This window comes from Elephas maximus, chromosome 20, assembly GCF_024166365.1.
Source record: "Elephas maximus indicus isolate mEleMax1 chromosome 20, mEleMax1 primary haplotype, whole genome shotgun sequence".
Taxonomy (NCBI): domain Eukaryota; kingdom Metazoa; phylum Chordata; class Mammalia; order Proboscidea; family Elephantidae; genus Elephas; species Elephas maximus.
The window spans coordinates 47,451,929-47,471,902 of NC_064838.1; the positions used below are offsets into that span (position 1 = coordinate 47,451,929).

General features: G+C 48.3%; 1 protein-coding gene across 1 annotated transcript in view; it reads left to right on the forward strand.

Annotated features, from left to right (window-relative positions):
* The first annotated feature begins 494 nt into the window (after window positions 1-494).
* GASK1A (golgi associated kinase 1A) overlaps window positions 495-19,974 on the forward strand; it is a 67,949-nt gene continuing 48,469 nt past the window's right edge. Inside the window, exon 1 of the mRNA XM_049863076.1 lies at window positions 495-822. Coding sequence (XP_049719033.1) covers window positions 820-822 — 3 coding nt within the window. The 5' untranslated portion in view covers window positions 495-819. The remainder of the gene's footprint in view (window positions 823-19,974) is intronic.

The window sequence follows — 19,974 nt, forward strand, 5'->3', positions numbered from 1 at the left end:
TGTACACAGGTGGTTATGAGTCTAAACCGACCCCGCCGCACCTAACAATTCCCGAGGAGGAAAGCTGTTCATTGTTAATGACCTTAAGTGATCCACGGATTTTCATTCTGTGTTTCCTTCCAAACCGCCCTTGGGGGCTAAGCCCGAGCAAGGCGATTAGATGCTAGCAAAAAAGACTTGTCTTTCTAAAGGTTTGCAGGGAGGATGGCAGCTCCGGCGACCCTCCGCCGGGCCCCCAGGTTGCCGCGGACTCACAGAGGACTCGCACGCCTTAGAGGCGCAGCGCCCCTCGCCGCCGGCCTGGGCACCTCACCCGCGGGGCGCGGGGCGGGGCCTGTCCCTTCCTCTCACCTGCCCCAAGCCCCCACCCCAGTCCCTCCAGCTCCAGGCGGCTGGGCTGCCCGAGCCCGGGGCAGGGCTTTTATTGTGAAAGGAGCTCCCTCCTCCGCGCTTTCGGGGGAGCGGGGAGGCTGGGCCGGGACGCGCGGCAGGGACTTGGCAAACTCTGCAAACGTCCCCAGAAGAAGGCAGAGGCTCGAGGCTGCCGGAGGGCTCCTGCGGACCCGGAGATCCTCGGAGGTCCCGTCGTGCATCCACCCAGACCTCCTCTAACAACCCCACCCGCGGAGCATCCCAGAGTCCGGGGTCCCCTTGGTCGCGGGGACGCTGTGGACCTTCCGTCCGGGAAACCCGAGGCCAGCGCAGCCGCGAGTCCCTGGAAGCTCGGGGAGCCACGGCGTCGGGGGAGGCCTGGGACAGCAAGATGAGCCCCCGAGAAGGCTGAGCGCGCCGAGGAGCCGCCCCACCACCGTGAGGGACATGGTAGGGACCGTGGGAGGGGACGCAGGGGCCGGCGAGGTGAGGAGTGGACAGGTGGTGCGGGCAGAGCGCGCTGTCTCCTGGCGGTTGCAGTCCGCGCTGCCTCCTGGGGTCCGAGGTGTTCCCCGACAGTTGCATGGGGACGCGGGCGGCCTTTCAGTTTGGCACCCAGGACCTGGGACTGTCAGCTTTGCTGTCGTCTTTGGGGGGAGGATCTTCATAGGGGAGCTTTCATTATGCACCCACACAGGCTGGCGGAACCGTAACCCAGCCAACGCTCTGTGCAAACTTCACCCGACGCACAGAGCAGAGAGAGGGGAGGGTTCCTCTGGACACCCAAAGCAGCCTCTGCTGAGTGAGACGCCTTTGAAGTCACTTTTTTTCTTCTCAAAAATGCATGGGAATTTTGTATTATAACTTAGCCATATTTTCATATGAAAAATAATGCCTTACGTTTATTACCACGGAGTTAAATTGGCCCTGGTAAGGTTCACCTTTTATCCCCTAGCTCCTAGTATCCACCTCTTCCCACTTCCTGGACAGGACCACATCCCTCTGGGGACCACAGGGCAGGTGTAGCAGCACTGGGCAGTCAGGGATGTTCTGCATGAAGGGGAGGACCTCTGCACCTCTCTCTTCAGTTGATAAACCTCTCAGACACTCACAAGCAGAAAAGGTAAATCCTTTGAGAATGTGGTGCGGGCAGACACACGTGTAACCTCAGGAAAGGGGTTTCCCTCAGGACTGGCAGGTTTATCTGGCTTTCTGGCAGAAGCTCCCAGCAGCCCCAGTCAGATTCCTGCAGGTCATGACCGTCCTGTGTCCTTCAGGTCAGCCTCTGGGTTAAGTTGGAATTCTGAAGGAACTTGAAGGGGCCCTCCTGCCTGCTCCTCTGTGTCTCCCACCGCCAAGCTCACAGAGGGCAGATTGGGGCCCACCTGGGATATGCCTCCAGGAGATTAGCTGTGGGCTTGGTGTTTAGAAGAGCACCTAGAGACTCCCCTTTAGGGTGTTGGGTCTTTGAATATAAGGGTGTCACGACAGGTGTGGGGACCAGTGATGGAGGGCTGGTCAGCAGGGGCTGGGGCCTGAGGGAGGATATTTGTGAGGCGCTGTGTGTGTGTGTGTATTTCACCTTCACTGTCCTAATACCCTCTCCCTAATCCTGTTTTTTTTTTTTTTCTCAAAGATGCTAAAGAGAAAGAAATAATAGAATCTTAAGGTTGAAAATGGGGAGTGTTCACAGATACAGTATGGGAAACGGAAAAGGGTAGAGATTTTTACTGCAAAATTCTGTTTGGGCCAAAGAGTGCTGCCAGAAGGGAGTTGTGCCAAGGCATTAACTTTGTGCAGTGGTCTCTTGGCTTGAAAGGTGTTTATGGCAAAGCCTCACTGGCCCCCAAGGCAGAGGCAGAATGCACAGAGGAGAGACCGTACCTGCCTTCTGCTTGGACAGCCTAAAGAGGCATGGAGTTCTTGCCCCACTGCCAGTGTAATCTTCCTGCACTCGCCAGCCAGTGCAGCCTCCCACCTTCACATCCGAGCTCTCAGGTGGAGTCAGAATTTCACCGTGTCAGGGCCTGTTTGTCAGAGCTGGGTGGATGGGCAACCTTTGGCAGCTAAGTGGCCTTGAGAGCTGAGGCTTCTCCTTTGCTTCCCCCTGTGAATGAAGAGTCCCGTGGTCCAGAGGCCTGGGGGCCCATGGGGCAGCCTGGCACCATGGAAACAGCATGGGAGGAGGCAGGGAGCCCGGAATCCTTGGGGGGCCTCAGTTTCTTCCTCTGTAAAATGAAAGATTGGACCAGATGTCCTTTGAGGCACCATTTAGCTCCAAAAATCGAAGATGCATAAATAATTCTGAGCGTGGACCCCAACCCTGGGCGTTTGAGGAAGAAGTGGTTCTCAATCCCGCTTGGGCTGCACCCAGACCAAATCTGGGATGGGACCAGGACCAATGGGTTTTTTCAGGCTTCCCAGGTGATGCCAGTGCTCAGTCAAGTTTGAGGGAACAGGAAAGGCTGGGGCTTAGTGTTGCACTTCCCAAGATACCCCCACATGTACAGAACTTTATTCCTCCAGCTAGTACTAAAACAGAAGGTTTTGGTGAAGTTAGTCTGGGACAAACCAAACCAAACCCGTTGCATCTAGTCAATTCTGACTCATAGCGATCCTATAGGACAGAGTAGAAATGCCACGTAGTTTCCAAGGAGCGCCTGGTGGATTCGAACTGCTGACCTTTTGATTAGCAGCCGTAGTTCTTAACCACTACACCACCAGAGTTAGTCTGGGAAGCGATACATATTACATTCCCCTCCTGGAGGGCCCTTCCACTAGGGGAGCCTCTTTTAGCTCATTTACCCAAGATGTGGACTTCCCAAACTTGTTCGAATATGGTATACATTTATCCAGTAATTTCTTATTAACCCACCATATTACTGATTCAGGGTACACAAGATGGGAAACTCTGGGTTAAAAATATAAAGCTAAGAGCCTGGAATCCTTAAGTGTGTTTCTGAACAAGTGAACATTGGATCACAGGATCCATGGGGCATTTTTGAGCATCTTGAGGAGGGTGTGGGTCCCTGTCAGGGCTTGGTGCGTATATTTTTAAAGCTAAGGTTGGGACGCTTGCCGCCTTCTTCCCTTGCAGCAATGGTGGGGCCTCTGAACTTTTTGGATGAAAAATATAGATAGAAGAAGTTAAGACTATTACTGCCAATTTAAAAGAAAAGCTTCCTCCTGACTCTTGGGGGTGGGGGAATAAATGTGTATGACAGCCACACTGCCAGCTTCTACAGGTAACCGTGAGTATTGTTTTGGTGTGTCTCCTATTCTCTCTATTATTTGAAAGAGTTGTAGTATACTCAACATGCAGCTTTGCAATCTGAGTTGTTTTACTTTATATCAAAACACATGTTCCCATATCTACATCTCTGAAATATCTTCGTAAGTATACTTGGAATGCTTCGTGATTGTCATTTCCCTGTTTGTGGACATGTAGGTCGTTTCCAGCGTGGGGCTGTTTTTGATGGCATGTGGCCAGTTTCTAATGATCTGTGGAAATGGGAGCTGAGTGCCCAGCAAAGTGGGAATTAGACAAACTCACAAGAACAAATTGCTTCAGTCTTCTTCTCCACCAGAGGTTTTACTCGCAATCTCCCGAGAGAGCCCAAATGGCCCCCAGGGAGATGGGGGGCGTTTTCTCTTGTCTTTGCTCTACTGAGATGTCATCAGACGGCCAGGGGTGGGAGAAGGGGGTCCTGGGAGAGCCCACAGTGGGTCAGTTCTTCTCGGAAGGACAGAGCTAAAATCCCTGGAGGTTGAGACTCAGAGGTGAATCTCTAGGTGAAGAACTGAGGCCACAGAAGCGATGTGTCTTCTTCAAGGTCCCTTAGAGTTGGGCTGGAGCCTGGGCCTCCTAGTTCTTCTACCCAGGTAGGTCCCATCACTAAACACCCAGCTTCTTCATAAACCTGAAGGATTTGGTGCAGCTTGGAGCAGGGGAGAAAAGGCATAGTTGTTATTTGTTTGCTTTTAATCCATGTGTAGTGTGTATTAGTACTTGATTCCCTTTTTTTTTTCAAACCATCACCACTATTTATTTCCGAAACTTTTTCATCACCTCCAACAGAAACTCAGTACCCATTAAGCAATAATTCCTCATTCCCCTTTCCCCCAGCCCCCGATAACCACTAATCTACTTTACGTCTCTACGCATTGGCCTCTTCTATGTATTTCATATAAGCGGGATCATACAATTATTTGTCCTTTTGTGCCTGGCTTATTTTATTTAGTATAATATTTTCAAAGTTCATCTGTGTTGTAGCATGTATAAGAACTTCTTTTTGTGGTTGAATATTATTCCATTGTACGGCTATACCACATTTTGTTTATCCATTCGTCTGTCGAAAGACACTTGGGTTGTTTCCACCTTTTGGTTGTTGTGAACGATGGTGCAGTGAACATTGGTGTACATGTGGCTGTTTGAGTCCCTGCTTTCAATTCTTTTGAAGTTAAAACAAATCAAGAGTAAAATTGATGCATCTTAGGGTACTTCTATGTTTAACTTTTTGAGGAACTACCAAAATATGACCAAAATATTTTCCAAAAAGCACAGGGTTTGAAATCAGAGTGGGCTTTGTGCCATGCTGGGTGACGTGTGACTCAGTAAGCACTCCAATGCTCTGAACCTCTGGCCCCGGTCTATAAAGTGGGACTATAATAATGGGTTGTTCAGAGGAGCAAATGGAATCATGAAGGTGAAAATACTTGGTACCCCAAGGTGCTATAAGAATGCGGGTTTTACGGAGAACCCACAAAAATAGTTTTTCTTTCTGTCAGGCCACTAACCAAAAGGCCAACCGTTTAAATCCACTAGCCGCTCCTTGGAAACCTTATGGGGCAGTTCTACTGTGTCCTATAGCCTCGCTTTGAGCTGGAATCGACTCAGTGGCATTGGGTTTGTTTTTGTTTAAAGGAATGGTGAGGCAGTTACAGATACCTTTCATTCCATATCGGCTGGGGGGCTGGTTCTGGGACCCCCCTAAGTGTGGGTCAGCTATAAACAGGTTCTAGTCTAAAAACCTTTTCTTGATCCCTTATATCTCTCTTCTTACCAGGCAGGAAAAGCCTAGCCTGTGGGAGATGTCTGTGCAGTCATGTGTCCCCTGGGCCTGCTTGCTCTCTGATGAGACTGCTGCAGGCGCCTGAGGTCATACTGCTGGGGTGCCCCCGGGAATCCTCCTGCAGAAGGTCTGATGCGCCCCTCAGGTTCTCAGGTTCAGATGAAGTAGAGGTTAAACCGGTTTTGGAATCAGAACCAGGACATGGAATGCAGCCCTGGGAGCCTTGTGGGGAATTTGACACCATCGCTCCCACTCTTGAGGACACCCCCCTCACCTGCAGCCCCTGCTCCATATACCACCCAGGCTCTGTGCAGGGCTGGGCCTGAGAGCCGATGCTTGTAGACAACCAACCCACTGGCCCCAGTCAAACCACGCAAGCGGGTAGTCCAAAAAATGGTGGTGGTGGTGAGGGGGAACAAATTCACAAAGAAATTAGTTCCTCAGCTCTCTGTTTCTGAGGCCGGTGAGAGAAAGGTACTTCAGATGGGCCTCAGATTCCCTGATAGTCCCCTCACAACAGGCCTGGGAGGCCCAGCCTCCTTCCCCACTCAAGGTACCTGGTGTAGACACAGAGCGTGTCAGGTTTGCTGGAGGCCTGGGTGCTGCGAGCCATCTGGGGCTGTCTTTGTTTGGATCGTCTTGATGTGACTACTGAAGTGTTTCCATCTGGAGAGTTTGGAGTGCAATTCCTATATTGTCTGGATCTGTCTGAAGGGGTACCTGGCTTGAAAGGGAGAATGGGAACAAAGGTTTGTGGAACCCACAACTCTTGGGGATCCCCCACTCTTGGAAGTGGTCTGGGGTCTGGCGTGGTGGCTCCCCAGGGCCCAGCCTGGTGGCTTCACAGCTGCTCCTTAAACGGAAGTAAGAAGCTGCCTGGCTTGATATCAGCTGGTGAATCCTGGGGCGGGGGTAGGTAGTTGGGAGGGGGATGATGAAACAGTAGGAGCCTTGCTCAGGTCTCCAGGCCTTGACTGGTTCTGAACAACATGTAAATCCTTGGTCAGGGCCTGAGTCTTACTGCCAAGTGGCTTTTGAATTCTTGAGTGTCATATCTAAAAGGCCATGTAGGGAGGCTCATGATCTATGGGTATGTGTGCATTAGTGCTCTCTCTTTCCCTGACACGTTTTCATCCATCCGTCCATCCCCCCACCCACCCACCCATCCACCCACCCATCCATCCATTCAGGAAACACCTGCTTTAAGGTAGACATTGTACTAGGGCAGAAGATACCAAGGTAAATAACATAGGCCCTGCCCTTGGGGAGTGCATAGTCTGTGAGGCTGCCTCTGTGTGTATGTGTGCCTGTTTCTGTGTATGTATGCACGTTTGTGTGTGTATGTATGTATGCATGCCTGTGTGTATGTATGTATGCCTGTGTGTATGTATGTCTGTGTGTGTGTATGTATGCTTCTGTGTATGTATGCCTGTGTGTACATGTGTATGTATGCCTGTGTGTGTGCATGTATGCCTGTGTGTATGTGTGTATGCGTGTATGCATGTTTGTATGTATGCCTGTATGTGTGCATGTGTGCCTGTGTGTATGTGTGTATGCCTGTGTGTGTATGTATGCTTGCGTATGTGCATGTGTATGTGCGTGTGTATGCTTATGTCTGTGTGTATGCCTGTGTATGTATGCATGCCTCTGTGTGTATGTGTGTGTGCGTGTGTGTATGCCTGTGTGTGTGCGTGTGTGTCTGTGTGTGTGCATGTGTGTGTGCCTGTGTGTGCGTGTGTGTGTGCCTGTGTGTGTGCGTGGGTGTGCGTGTGTGTGCATGTGTGTGCCTGTGTGTGTGCGTGTGTGTGGGTGGGTGTGCCTGTGTGTGCGTGTGTGTGTGCCTGTGTGTGTGCGTGTGTGTGCCTGTGTGTGCGTGCGTGTGTGCCTGTGTGTGTGCGTGGGTGTGCGTGTGTGTGCCTGTGTGTGCATGTGTGTGTGCCTGTGTGTGCGTGGGTGTGCGTGTGGGTGTGCCTGTGTGTGCGTGTGTGTGTGCCTGTGTGTGCGCGTGTGTGTGCCTGTGTGTGTGCCTGTGTGTGCGCGTGTGTATGCCTGTGTGTGTGCGTGTGTGTGTATGCCTGTGTGTCCGTATGGCAGGAGCAGGTGTTGGGTTTAGGGGAGAAGGAGGCATGAAGAAACGCCTCGGTTCTGTGAGCTAAGTGCTCTGATGGGAGAGCAGAGAAAGAAGGGGCCCAGCCTGAGGGGTGAGGGTTATGGGGAGGCTCCAGGGCAGGGAGTGTCCTAGGATGGCCTGGACTTTGGTAAGTGTGGAAGTGGGGAGCCACTGCACACCTATTAGAATAGCTAAAAAAACAAAATACAACAACAACGATTAAAACCAAAAACCTTGCCAGTATCAGTGCCGGCCAGGATGCAGAGCGGCTGGAACTCTCACACATTAATGATGAAAATGCAAAGTGGTGTGGCCGCTCTGGAAAAGTTCAGCAGTTTCTCATAAAGATAAACACACACTTGCCATGTGACCCAGTAATCCCATTCCTCTATATTTACCTAAGAGGAATGAAAACATATGTTCACACAAAAACTCTTACACGAATGTTTATAGTAGCTTTATTTATAATTGCCAAAACCTGGAAGCAACCCAAATGTCCCTTGGTTGTAGAATAGATAAACGAACTGTGATATGTCCACACAAGAGAAGACTGATCAGCATTAAAAAGAACAAAATTTTGATACATGCAGAAACGGGAGTGAATCTCAGGCGTTATGCTGAGCGGGAGAACTCAACCTCAAGAAGTTAGATGCTCTGTGATTCCATTTATATGACAGCCTGGAAAAGGCAAGGCTGCGGAGGTGGGGAACAGATCCGTGGTTGCCAGGGGCGGGAGGGCTATGACTACAAAGGGGAAGTACAAGGGGGTTTTCTGGGTGACGGAACCGTTCTGAATCCTGATTGTGGCGGCACTTACACGAGTCTATACACGTATGAAAACTCATAGAATGTACACAAACAGTTTTAGTTTTATCGTATGTAAATTTTGCTGTTGTTAGTTGCTGTCTGGGTAATTCCGACTCATGGCAGCCCCATGTGTTACAGAACAAAACTGCTCCATAGGGTTTTCTTGGCGTAATCTTAATGGAAGCAGATCACCAGGCCTTTCTTCTTGGCCCCTTTGGGTGGGTTCAAACCGCCAATCTTAGGTTAGCAGTTGAGCACAAACTCTTTGTGCCACTATCTTAGTTATCTAGTGCTGATATAACAGAAATACCACAAGCGGATGGGTTTAACAAAGAGAAGTTGATTCTCTCATAGTCTAGTAGGCTAGAAGTCCCAATCCAGGGTGCCAGCTCCAGGGAAAGGCGTTCTCTCTGTCAGCTTTGGAGGAAGGTCCTTGTTATCAATCTTCCCCTGGTCTAGGACCTTCTCAGTGCAGGGACCCTGGGTCCAAAGGACATACTCTGGTCCTGGCACTACTTTCATGGTGGTATGAAGTTCCCCTGTCCCTCTGCTTGCTTCTCTCTTTTATATCTCAAAAAACATTGATTTAAGACGCAACATAATCTTGTAGATTGAGTCCTGCCTCATTAATCTAACTGCCTCTAATCCTGCCTCATTAACATCATAGAGGTAGAATTTACAAGACATAAGAAAATCACTTCAGATGGCAAAATGGTGGACAATCGCACAATGCTGGGGGTCATGGCCTAGCCAAGTTGACACACATTTTTTGGGGACACAATTCAATTCCTAACAGCCACCTAGAGGCCTTATTTTAAATTTTAAAAGTAATAATAACAAAAAGAAGAGGGAAAGGCATTCTAGCAGGAGGAAAACAACAAAGAAAACAACAAAGCATGTGCAAAATCCTGGAGGCAACAGTGAGCTATCAAAAGTTGTCTCTGGTTGGATGGAGCTGGGGGAACTGCCAAGGGAACCACCTGGAGATGGGGCTAGGGACAGAGCCTGCTGACCCTTGGGCTTGGGTGGTCTTGTGGTCCAGCTAGGAATTTGTCTTATTATCCTTAGGACAATGGAAAGGCTTTTGAGCTTGGTGAGGTTAATTGCGTCTTTAAGTTAACCCTTTGGTGACTCTTTTCTGCTCTGAATTTTTTGTTGCTACCGTGTGTTTTCATAATTTTTACCATGTGTTTTCATTAATGGAAGCATGCTGAATCACTGAGTGTGTCTGAATTTCTGGTAGGTAGTATGGATTTTTTTCCTTGCTCCCTCCCACAAACCTACCTTAAGTGTTTAGTGGTATATATGAAGTATCACTAATTATACCCTACAGTCCCTACTGGGGTCTATTGGTAAATATGTGCAACAAATAAAAAGTTTCAAAATTTCAATTTTTCTCTCAAAAATTCAGACACCTCTTACCAAAAAAAAAAAAAAAAACCAAACCCATCGCTGTCGAGTCGATTTCAACTCGTAGTGACCCTAGGAGGACAGAGTAGAACTGCCCTATTAGGTTTCAAACTGCGGACAGTTTTGGTTAGCAGCTGAGCTCTTAGCCACTGGGCCACCAGGGCTCCATTCTTCATACAGTACCCTGTAAAAATAGTAATTTGTGGCACGTGCTCATTTCTTTGGTTTCAAAAAGTCATAAAGGCCTTTGCCTTGCGGTGGCATGCACTGTTAGTGGTGTGGCAGCTTCCCTGTAAACCCCAGAGGCTGAAAAATTTCGTGGTTGCTAAATGTACCACTGGGCACGAAAGGGTTAAGATGTTTTGGGGGATAGGGAGAGGAGGCTGAAAAAGTGGAGTGGAGGGAGAGTACGGTAGGCAGAATAATGCCTCCCCCAAAGATGTCCACTTCCTAACCCCCCTCCCTCTTCCCCCCCCCAAAAAAAGAAAAACCAAACCTGTTGCTGTTGAGTCGATTCTGACTCAAAGCAACCCTATAGGACAGAGTAGAACTGCCCTATAGGGTTTCCAAGGAGAGCCTGGTGGATTTGAACTGCTGACCTTTTGGTTAGCAGCCATAGCTCTTAACCACTACACCACCAGGGTTTCCTAATCCCCAGAACATGTGAATATGTCACCTTAGGTGGCAAGAGGGACCTTGCAGAAGTGGTTAAGGATCTTGAGATGGGAAGATAATTTGGGGTTATCCAGGTGGGCCCAATATAATCACAAGGACTCTTATAAAAGGGAGGCAAGAAGATGTAAATCAGTAGTAGGAGATGTGAAAGGGAAGTGAGAGGCTGGAGTGACACTAGGAAGGGGCCAGGAGCCAAGGAATGCAGGTGGCCTCCAGAAGCTGGAAAGGGCAAGGAGGCAGAAGTTCTCCTCAGAGCTCCCAGAAGGCACCAGCCCTGCCCACACCTTGATGTTAGCCCAGTGAGACTGATTTCTGACTTCTGACTTCCAAAACTTAAAGAGAGTAAATCTGTGCTGTTTTAAGCCACTAAATTTGTGGTTGTTACAGCAGCAATGAGAAACTAATACAGAGGTGTCTGGGGAGTGATCCAGGTGGACAGGATGGACATGTGGAACTGTGACTGGCTAGAGGGAGTGGTGTGAGGGACGTTTGAGCAGGAGAGCCTCCAGCCCTTGGTAACTTCAGATGTGGAGTGTGAGGGCAGATCAAGAGTGACTCCATTTTCTTGTGCAAACATCTGGGCACACAGGTCTCTCTCTTCCTCTTCATTTTTATTTACCTTTTGGTGTCCTTTAACTAGTCACACCTAGAAGTAGTCATAATGCTAGAAGTAACTTACTTAAAAATGATGCTAATCATTTTAAGTCTATAAAACAGGTCGTTATATTCTTAACAGCAATGCCGTTTCACCTTTCTTCCCAGACCTCTGATTGGTGTTCACATACTGGTTTTATAATCATAAAAACAGAGTAGAGATAATTACAGTAATAAATGAGCACAACGTTATTCATGTCACCCTTGCTGTGGTTCCTGAGCTGCTCCCCCAGCCTGTGTGGCCTGGCCAGTTCCTGTCTTCCTGGCCTCCAGGGCCCGATGACCACCCTGCTGGAGGGTGGGCAGCGGTTTCAGCTGCTATGTCATTCCTAGCCCAACTTCCTCGCCTGCCATGGCTTGGGTTTTTGCTAAGTGGCAGTGGAAAGGGGCTGTGTCACAGGCTGTTTACCTGTGGGCAGTTTCTGTTTGGCTTTCAACGGTGTTTGCTTACAGTGAGCAAACAGACTCTTCCAGAACATTCTGGAGAATTCAAAATCTTCCATCTTGACTCAGGCACTGGGTTCATGGTTCCATGTTTAAGATCCCAGTCAGGCAGAAATTTTTCCAGAAATGTCATCAGCCAAAACTGATCAAAGACAACAGAGGGAATAGGACTAGGAGAGAAAGGAAGAGAAGAAAAGCCTGTGAGTCAGAGATGTCTGGATGTGAGTTAGAAAGAGTAAGGCAGAGGGACAAAGCAGCAGCCCTGGGGAGCTCATACAGCGGGCATCTACCCTGTGGTGTGGCTTGGGGCGGTGCGGGGCTCTCAGGCTGGGCAGGGCACCGAAGCAGCGCTGGGTTCAGCAGTCCGTCGCCCCAACAGAGCAGAGCTGTTTCCAGCTGGCCTGGCTGGGGTTGGGGTGCTGACTGCCTCTACTTCTCTGAGCTTCAGATCCCCAGAGCCACCACTGGCTCAGCCCTGTGATCCAGCCAGGGGAGTATTTGTGTGCAGGACAAATATGACTTCGCTCCAGAGGCTGGACTTTCCTCCGTCTAGACTGGTTTTGCAGCAGTGCTATGAGGTGACTTCCAACGCCTCAGAGGGCGCCGGGGGCTTTGCAAGATATCCTGGCAAGAATTTGAGAAGCTGCTTTAATTGAAAGCAGCGACTCAAACAGACATGTGCACCGCAATGTTCACTGCAGCAGTAGTCACAACGGGCAAAAGGTGGAAACAACCCGGATGTCCTTCGACAGATGAATGGAAACAAAATGTGGTTTAGCACGCACTGGAGTATTACTCCAGTAAGAATAAAGTTCTGATACGTGCCACAACGTGGATGAACCTTGAAAACATTATGCTGAGTGAAATAAGCCAGACACAGAAGAACAATGTTGTATAATCTCACTTATCTGAATGAGATACCTGTTGTTGTTGTTAGGTGCCGTCGAGTCGGTTCCGACTCATAGCGACCCTACGCACAACAGAACGAAACACTGTCCGGTCCTGCGCCATCCTTACAATCGTTGTTATGCTTGAGCTCATTGTTGCAGCCACTGTGTCAATCCACCTCGTTGAGGGTCTTCCTCTTTTCCGCTGACCCTGTACTCTGCCAAGCATGATGTCCTTCTCCAGGAACTGATCCCTCCTGACAACATGTCCAAAGTATGTAAGACCCAGCCTCGCCCTCCTTGCCTCTAAGGAGAATTCCGGCCACACTTCTTTCAAGACAGATTTGTTCGTTCTTTTGGCAGTCCATGGTATATTCAGTATTCTTCACCAACACCACAATTCAAAGGCGTCAACTCTTCCTCGGTCTTCCTTATTCATTGTCCAGCTTTCCATGCATATGCTGTGACTGAAAATACCATGGCTTGGGTCAGGCGCACCTTAGTCTTCAAGGTGACATCTTTGCTCTTCAACACTTGGAAGAGGTCTTTTGCAGCAGATTTGCCCAATGCAATGCATCTTTTGATTTCCTGACTGCTGCTTCCACGGCTGTTGATTGTGGATCCAAGTAAAATGAAATCCTTGACAACTTCAAACTTTTCTCCGTTTGGCATGATGTTGCTCATTGGTCCAGTTGTGAGGATTTTTGTTTTCTTTATGTTGAGGTGTAATCCATACTGAAGGCTGTGGTCTTTGATCTTTATTAGTAAGTGCTTCAAGTCCTCTTCACTTTCAGCAAGCAAGGTTGTGTCATCTGCATAACGCAGGTTGTTAACGAGTCTTCCTCCAATCCTGATGCCCCGTTCTTCTTCATATTGTCCAGCTTCTTGGATTATTTGTTCAGCATACAGATTAAATAGGTATGGTGAAAGAATACAACTCTGACGCACACCTTTCCTGACTTTAAACCAATCAGCTTCCCCTTGTTCTGTCTGAACAACTGCCTCTTGATCTATGTAAAGGTTCCTCATGAGCACAATTAAGTGTTCAGGAATTCCCATTCTTTGCAGTGTTATTCATAGTTTGTTATGATCCAGACAGTTGAATGCCTTTGCATAGTCAATAAAACACAGGTAAACATCCTTCTGGTATTCTCTGCTTTCAGCCAGGATCCATCTGACATCAGCAATGATACCCCTGGTTCCACGTCCTCTTCTGAAACCGGCCTGAATTTCTGGCAGTTCCCTGTCGATATACTGCTGCAGCCGTTTTTGAATGATCTTCAGCAAAATTTGCTTGCGTGTGATATTAATGATATTGTTCTATAATTTCCACATTCGGTTGGGTCACCTTTCTTGGGAATAGGCATAAATATGGATCTCTTCCATTCAGTTGGCCAGGAAGCCGTCTTCCATATTTCTTGGCATAGATGAGTGAGCACCTCCAGCACTGCATCTGTTTGTTGAAACACCTGAATCGATATTCCATCAATTCTTGGAGTCTTGTTTTTTGCCAATGCCTTCAGAGCAGCTTGGACTTCTTCCTTCAGTACCATCGGTTCCTGATCATATGCCACCTCTTGAAATGGTTGAACATCGACTAATTCTTTTTGGTATAATGACTCTGTGTATTCCTTCCATCTTCTTTTGATGCTTCCTGCGTCATTTAATATTTTCCCCATGGAATCCTTCACTATTGCAACTCGAGGCTTGAATTTTTTCTTCAGTTCTTCCAGCTTGAGAAATGCCGAGCGTGTTCTTCCCTTTTGGTTTTCCATCTCCAGCTCTTTGCACATGTCATTATAATACTTTACTTTGTCTTCTCGAGAGGCCCTTTGAAATCTTCTGTTCAGTTCTTTTACTTCATCAATTCTTCCTTTTGCTTTAGCTGCTCGATGCTCAAGAGCAAGTTTCAGAGTCTCCTCTGACATCCATCTTGGTCTTTTCTTTCTTTCCTATGTTTTCAGTGACCTCTTGCTTTCTTCATGGATGATATCCTTGATGTCATTCCACAACTCGTCTTGTCTTTGGTCACTAGTGTTCAATGCGTCAAATCTATTCTTCAGATGGTCTCTAAATTCAGGAGGGATATACTCAAGGTCATGTTTTGGCTCTCATGGACTTGCTCTGATTTTCTTCACTTTCAGCTTGAACTTGCATATGAGCAATTGGTGGTCTGTTCCACAGTCGGCCGCTGGCCTTGTTTTGACTGATGATATTGAGCTTTTCCATTGTCTCTTTCCACAGATGTAGTCCATTTGATTTCTGTGTGTTCCATCTGGCAAGGTCCATGTGTATAGTCGCTGTTTATGTTGGTGAAAGAAGGTGTTTGCAATGAAGAAATCACTGGTCTTGCAAAATTCTATCATTCGATCTCCAGCATTGTTTCTATCACCAAGGCCATATTTTCCAACTACTGATCCTTCTTCTTTGTTTCCAACTTTTGCATTCCAATCGCCAGTAATTATCAATGTGTCTTGATTGCATGTTCGATCAATTTCAGACTGCAGCAGCTGATAAAAACTTCTATTTCTTCATCTTTGGCCCTAGTGGTTGGTGTGTAAATTTGAATAATAGTCGTATTAACTGGTCTTCCTTTAGGCGTATGGATATTATCTTATCACTGACAGTGTTGTACTTCAGGATAGATCTTGAAAAGTTCTTTTTGACCATGAATGCAACACCATTCCTCTTTGAGTTGTCATTCCCAGCATAGTAGACTATATGATTGTCTGATTCAAAATGGCCAATACCAGTCCATTTCAGCTCACTAATGCCTAGGATATCGATATTTATGCATTCTATTTCATTTTTGATGATTTCCAATTTTCCTAGATTCATACTTCGTGCATTCCAGGTTCCGGTTATTAATGGATGTTTGCTGCTTTTTCTTCTCATTTTGAGTCGTGCCACATCAGCAAATGAAGGTCCCGAAAGCTTTACTCCATCCATGTCATTAAGGTCAACTCTACTTTGAGGAGGCAGCTCTTCCCCAGTCATCTTTTGAGTGCCTTCCAACCTGCGGGGCTCCTCTTCCAGCACTATATCAGACAATGTTCCGCTGCTATTCATAGGGTTTTCACTGGCTAATGCTTTTCAGAAGTAGACTGCCAGGTCCTTCTTCCTAGTCTGTCTTAGTCTGAAAGCTCAGCTGAAACCTGTCCTCCATGGGTGACCCTGCTGGTATCGGAATACCGGTGGCATAGCTTCCAGCATCACAGCAACACATAAGCCCCCATAGTACGACAAATTGACAGACACCTGGGGGGAATGAGATACCTAGAATATGTAAATCCACCCAGACAAGAGAAGATTAGTGGTTACCAGGGGATGGGGGAAGGGAGGAATGGGAGTTGCTTTAGTATTTTTAAATACTTGGTGGCACATTTGAGGTGGGATGGGAAGACCCAAATCTAGCCAAATTTGTAGCATCAGAGGGTTATAATTTCAATGAGTGTAGGATTTACAACTCCTTCCTTCCTTCTCAAAGGAGATGACTGGATTCCAGTCCCATGGATACTCTGAAAACCCTGAACCCCATTACCATCCAGGAGAAGGAGTGGAGGTGGGGGGCAGAGGAGGAGCAAAACCAGCACCCCCAGCAGATTTATTAAGTTTAGTCATCAGAAAAACATGTGACCAGGTACCATGTGGGCTCTGGGATGTGAATGAGCAGCTATGGGCTCCGAGAGGAGCGCCCAGTCCCGAGGAGACCCAGGGGTGGTGTGTGGGAGCCCTACTGTATGGCAGCCTCCTGGACTGCAGCCCAGGCGTGACGTTCTGTGTTCCAGGTGTGACATTCAGTGTGTCCAGGTGTGATGTTCTGTGTCCAGGTGTGATGTGCTATGTTCCAGGTGTGATGTTCTGTGTCCAGGCATGATGGTCTGTGTCCGGACATGATGTTCTGTGTTCCAGGTGTGCTGTTCTGTGTTCCAGGCATGATGTTCTGTGTTCCAGGCATGATGTTCTGTGTGTAGCTAGGCATGATGTTCAATGTATCCAGGCATGGTGTTCTGTTCCAGGCATGTTGTTCTGTGTGTACAGGTATGATGTACTGTGTTCTGGGCATGTTGCTCTGTGTTCTAGGGATGTTGTTCTGTGTGTCCAGGTGTGTTGTTCTGTGTGTCCAGGCATGATGTTCTAGGTGTCCAGGTGTGACGTTCTGTGTTCCAGGCATGATATTCTGTGTTCCAGGTATGATGTTCTATGTTCCAGGTGTGTTGTTCTGTGGGCCAGGTGTGACTTTCTGCCTTTTATAAACGAGGAAACTCAAGCTTACAGGAGCCAAGTGCTTTGCCCAAGGTCTCATGACTGGGAAAGCTGGGGTCAGGCTGAAGCCCAATCTGAACGAGCCCCAGGCCTGTGTCCTTTTCCTGACCATGCAGGTCGGGAGGTGGAGAGGGAGAAATGGGTGCAGGGGGCGGGGTGGGGGAGTTATCTCACTGTTCACCTTTGATCCAGACAGCTGGGAGGAGGTCAGGTGATCCCTAGAGCCTCCATAATCCAAGCAGGGCCCCTGAAGTCCCTTGGACATGTCTAAGTGGAAGCTGTGGGGGTGCAGATGGGGGTGAGGCCAGGCCAGACCACCCAGGGCTGAGGACAGCTCCTGTAAGGATGTCATCTGGGGTCTCAGGAGGCCCCTGGGGGCTTGTCTTCTATGAGTCTGCTTTTCTTGCTGGCATCTCAGCTATTCGTACTGCCCTGAGTTACACAGACACAGGTACTGACACACTCACAGACCCTCACACACTCATTGTGATATAGACACACACACTCACCCACCCACACTTGCACACCTTCGGAGTGTTTCAATCCACCAGTCATTCCTTGGAAACTCTGTGGGGCAGTTCCACTCTGCCCTATAGGGCCACTATGAGTCGGAATCAACTTGACAGCAACGGGTTTGGTTTTAACTTGGTTGAAGGAGCCCTGATGGTGAAGTGGTTAAGCGCTCGGCTGCTAAGCAAAAGGTCAGTGATATCGAACCCACCAATTACTCCATGAGAGAAAGATGTGGCAGTCTGCTTCTGTAAAGATATACGGCCTTGGAAACCCCATGGGGCAGTTCTACTCTGTCCTATAGGGCCACTCTGCTCTGAAGCCGGGGTGCTTGGCTGGGTGGAAGGGCCGGAGTCAGGCTCAAGCTGTACCCAGGCTGGGCAGGGGATTTGGGTTGGGCTTCTGGGGTTGCCTGGGCTCAGTGGAGGGGCAGGCTGTGGCCAGTTTGAGGGCTGGAGCTGGGATGGCCAGTGAATGGGCCATCTGGTTGTCCATCCCTGCAAGTGCCAGAGATTTCTCCAAGCCTGGAGGAGGGTAGGCGGGACACAGGAGCCTCTTTCTCCAGGACAGAGTTGCTCTGTTGTCTGTCCACACAGAGGCTCAGTGTATGCCTCCAGGGGACCTTGACCTGGCTCAGGGACTGGCTGACGGCAGGAGGTGGCCTCCTGGACAGGACAGCCACTTCCTCCCAGCCTCCCCACACACCTGGCCTCCCCGCGCACCCGGCCACTGTCTGCGGGCCCTGGTCCCAGTCAGCACTTACAGTGGGTCACCACGTCCTGACTCCCTCTCCCCTCCCCACTTCTCCTGGTTTACAGGAGATCCTGGTGCAGCTACAAAGATGCTATTGTGTTCCTTTCTTTCAGAACATTCACTCCTGAAACTCTAGTTAAAGTCCCCCCATTTCTCTTCGGCTGCTGGCTGGTGGGGGGTGCAGATGGCTGACTGGGAGTGCCACGCTCTTTAGCCACTTTGCTGAGGGTCAGTCAAGTCTCCTGGCCCCTTGTCCACACCCACTCATCCCCCTCGCAGTGGTCCAGGGTGACATAATACCTTACTTGCCACAGCTTTAAAGCATGGAGGGTTCAGAGGGTAAGCTATGGAATCAGAAATGGATTCAAACTCTGCTTTACCACCTTGAGCAAGTCAGTAGACCTTTAACCTCTCAGCCTCATTTCCCGTGAAGGTAACAGCACCCCCTTGTGGGTTGAGAACAAAAGTCGGCACACAGTAAGTGCTCACTTAGTAGGAGCTGCGATTGCACTGTCCTTAGACAACAGGCAGGGCTGGAGGCGCAGCAAGGCTGGGCCTGGATGACTGGTAGTAGGGTTCTTTAGGGCATCAAGGGGAGCAGGAGCAGGAGCTGGCCTTGGAACCTAGCTGCCACACAGAGCGGGTTCTGGAGCAGGAATATATGCTGTAAAGGGACTGCAATATGGATATCCCTTTGATGTTGAACTAGAGAAAGATGGAGTCAGAGGGTAGGGGAAGGGGTACCTTAGTTTAAGGGGTCTTGACCCAAGGTCATGCATAGAATTCAGGGATCCTAACTTGGTTGAATGGAGACTTGGTGGCACAGTGGTTAAAAGCTCAGCTGCTAACCAAAAGGTCAGCAGTTTGAATCCACCAGCCATCCCTTGGAAAACCTGTAGGGCAGTTCTACTCTGCCCTGTAGGGTCACTATGAGTTGAAATCAACTTGACAGCAAAGGGTTTGGTTTTAACTTGGTTGAAGGAGGCCTGATGGCTCAGTGGTTAAGCTCTCAGCTGCTACCAAAAGGTCAATGGTTCAAACCCAGCAGTTGCTGTGTGGGAGAAAGATGTGGCAGTCTGCTTCTGTAAAGATTTACAGCCTTGGAGACCCTATGGTGCAGTTCTACTCTGTCCTATAGGGCCACTATGAATTGGAATCAACTCGATGGCAACAGGTGAACTTGGCTGAAAAAAGTTACATCTTTATTTTCACTAATCTTTAACTGAAATTCAGCGTTTCTTTCAATAACGAGCAGAGGCAGTAACCACAGTTGCATTAGCAGGACCAGTGACTCCATCAGAGGTGGAAATCCCAGATAATTTACATCACATGACAGCGGAAGCACCTACTTTGAAATATAGTCCTTACTCCTCACAGCTTTGAAATTATGTTTGTTATTAGGTGTGCTAGTAGATCTTGTTATCTAATGTCCTGATTAAGCAGCACATGTATTTTTATGTCATAAATTTGTTTAAAAAAATATTTTGATGACTGTCTGTCAGTCCTATGTCTTTCATTTTATGTACTTACAGAGAGCATCCTGAGAAGGGTCCACCGGCTTCACCAGGCTACCAGAGAGGTCTTTGGGACTAAACAGTTCAGAACCCCTGATGTCTGTGATATTCATTGGTGTGATATGATCTTTGGGGGAACATCAAAAGCCCCCTGTGCCTGAAAGTGCCTTCCTCAGCCTCCACTGCAGAGCCATTAAAAAATAATCTTCAACAAACTTCTAGTGCATGCTGGGCTCTGTGCTGGGTACTGGAAGATAATTCCCTTTTAATACTAGTAACATCTATCTTTGCATTGGGCTTTGTAGCATTCTTATCCATTATCTCATTGACTCCTTAATCTTTTAAAGGTTAAAAGAGTTGCTGTTGAGTCCATTTTGAGTCAAGGAGACCCCATGTGTTGCAGAGTAGAACTGTGCTCCATATGGTTTTCTTGGCTGTAATTTTTTTTTTTTTAATTTCATTGTGTTTGAGAATATACACAGCAAAACATATATCGGTTC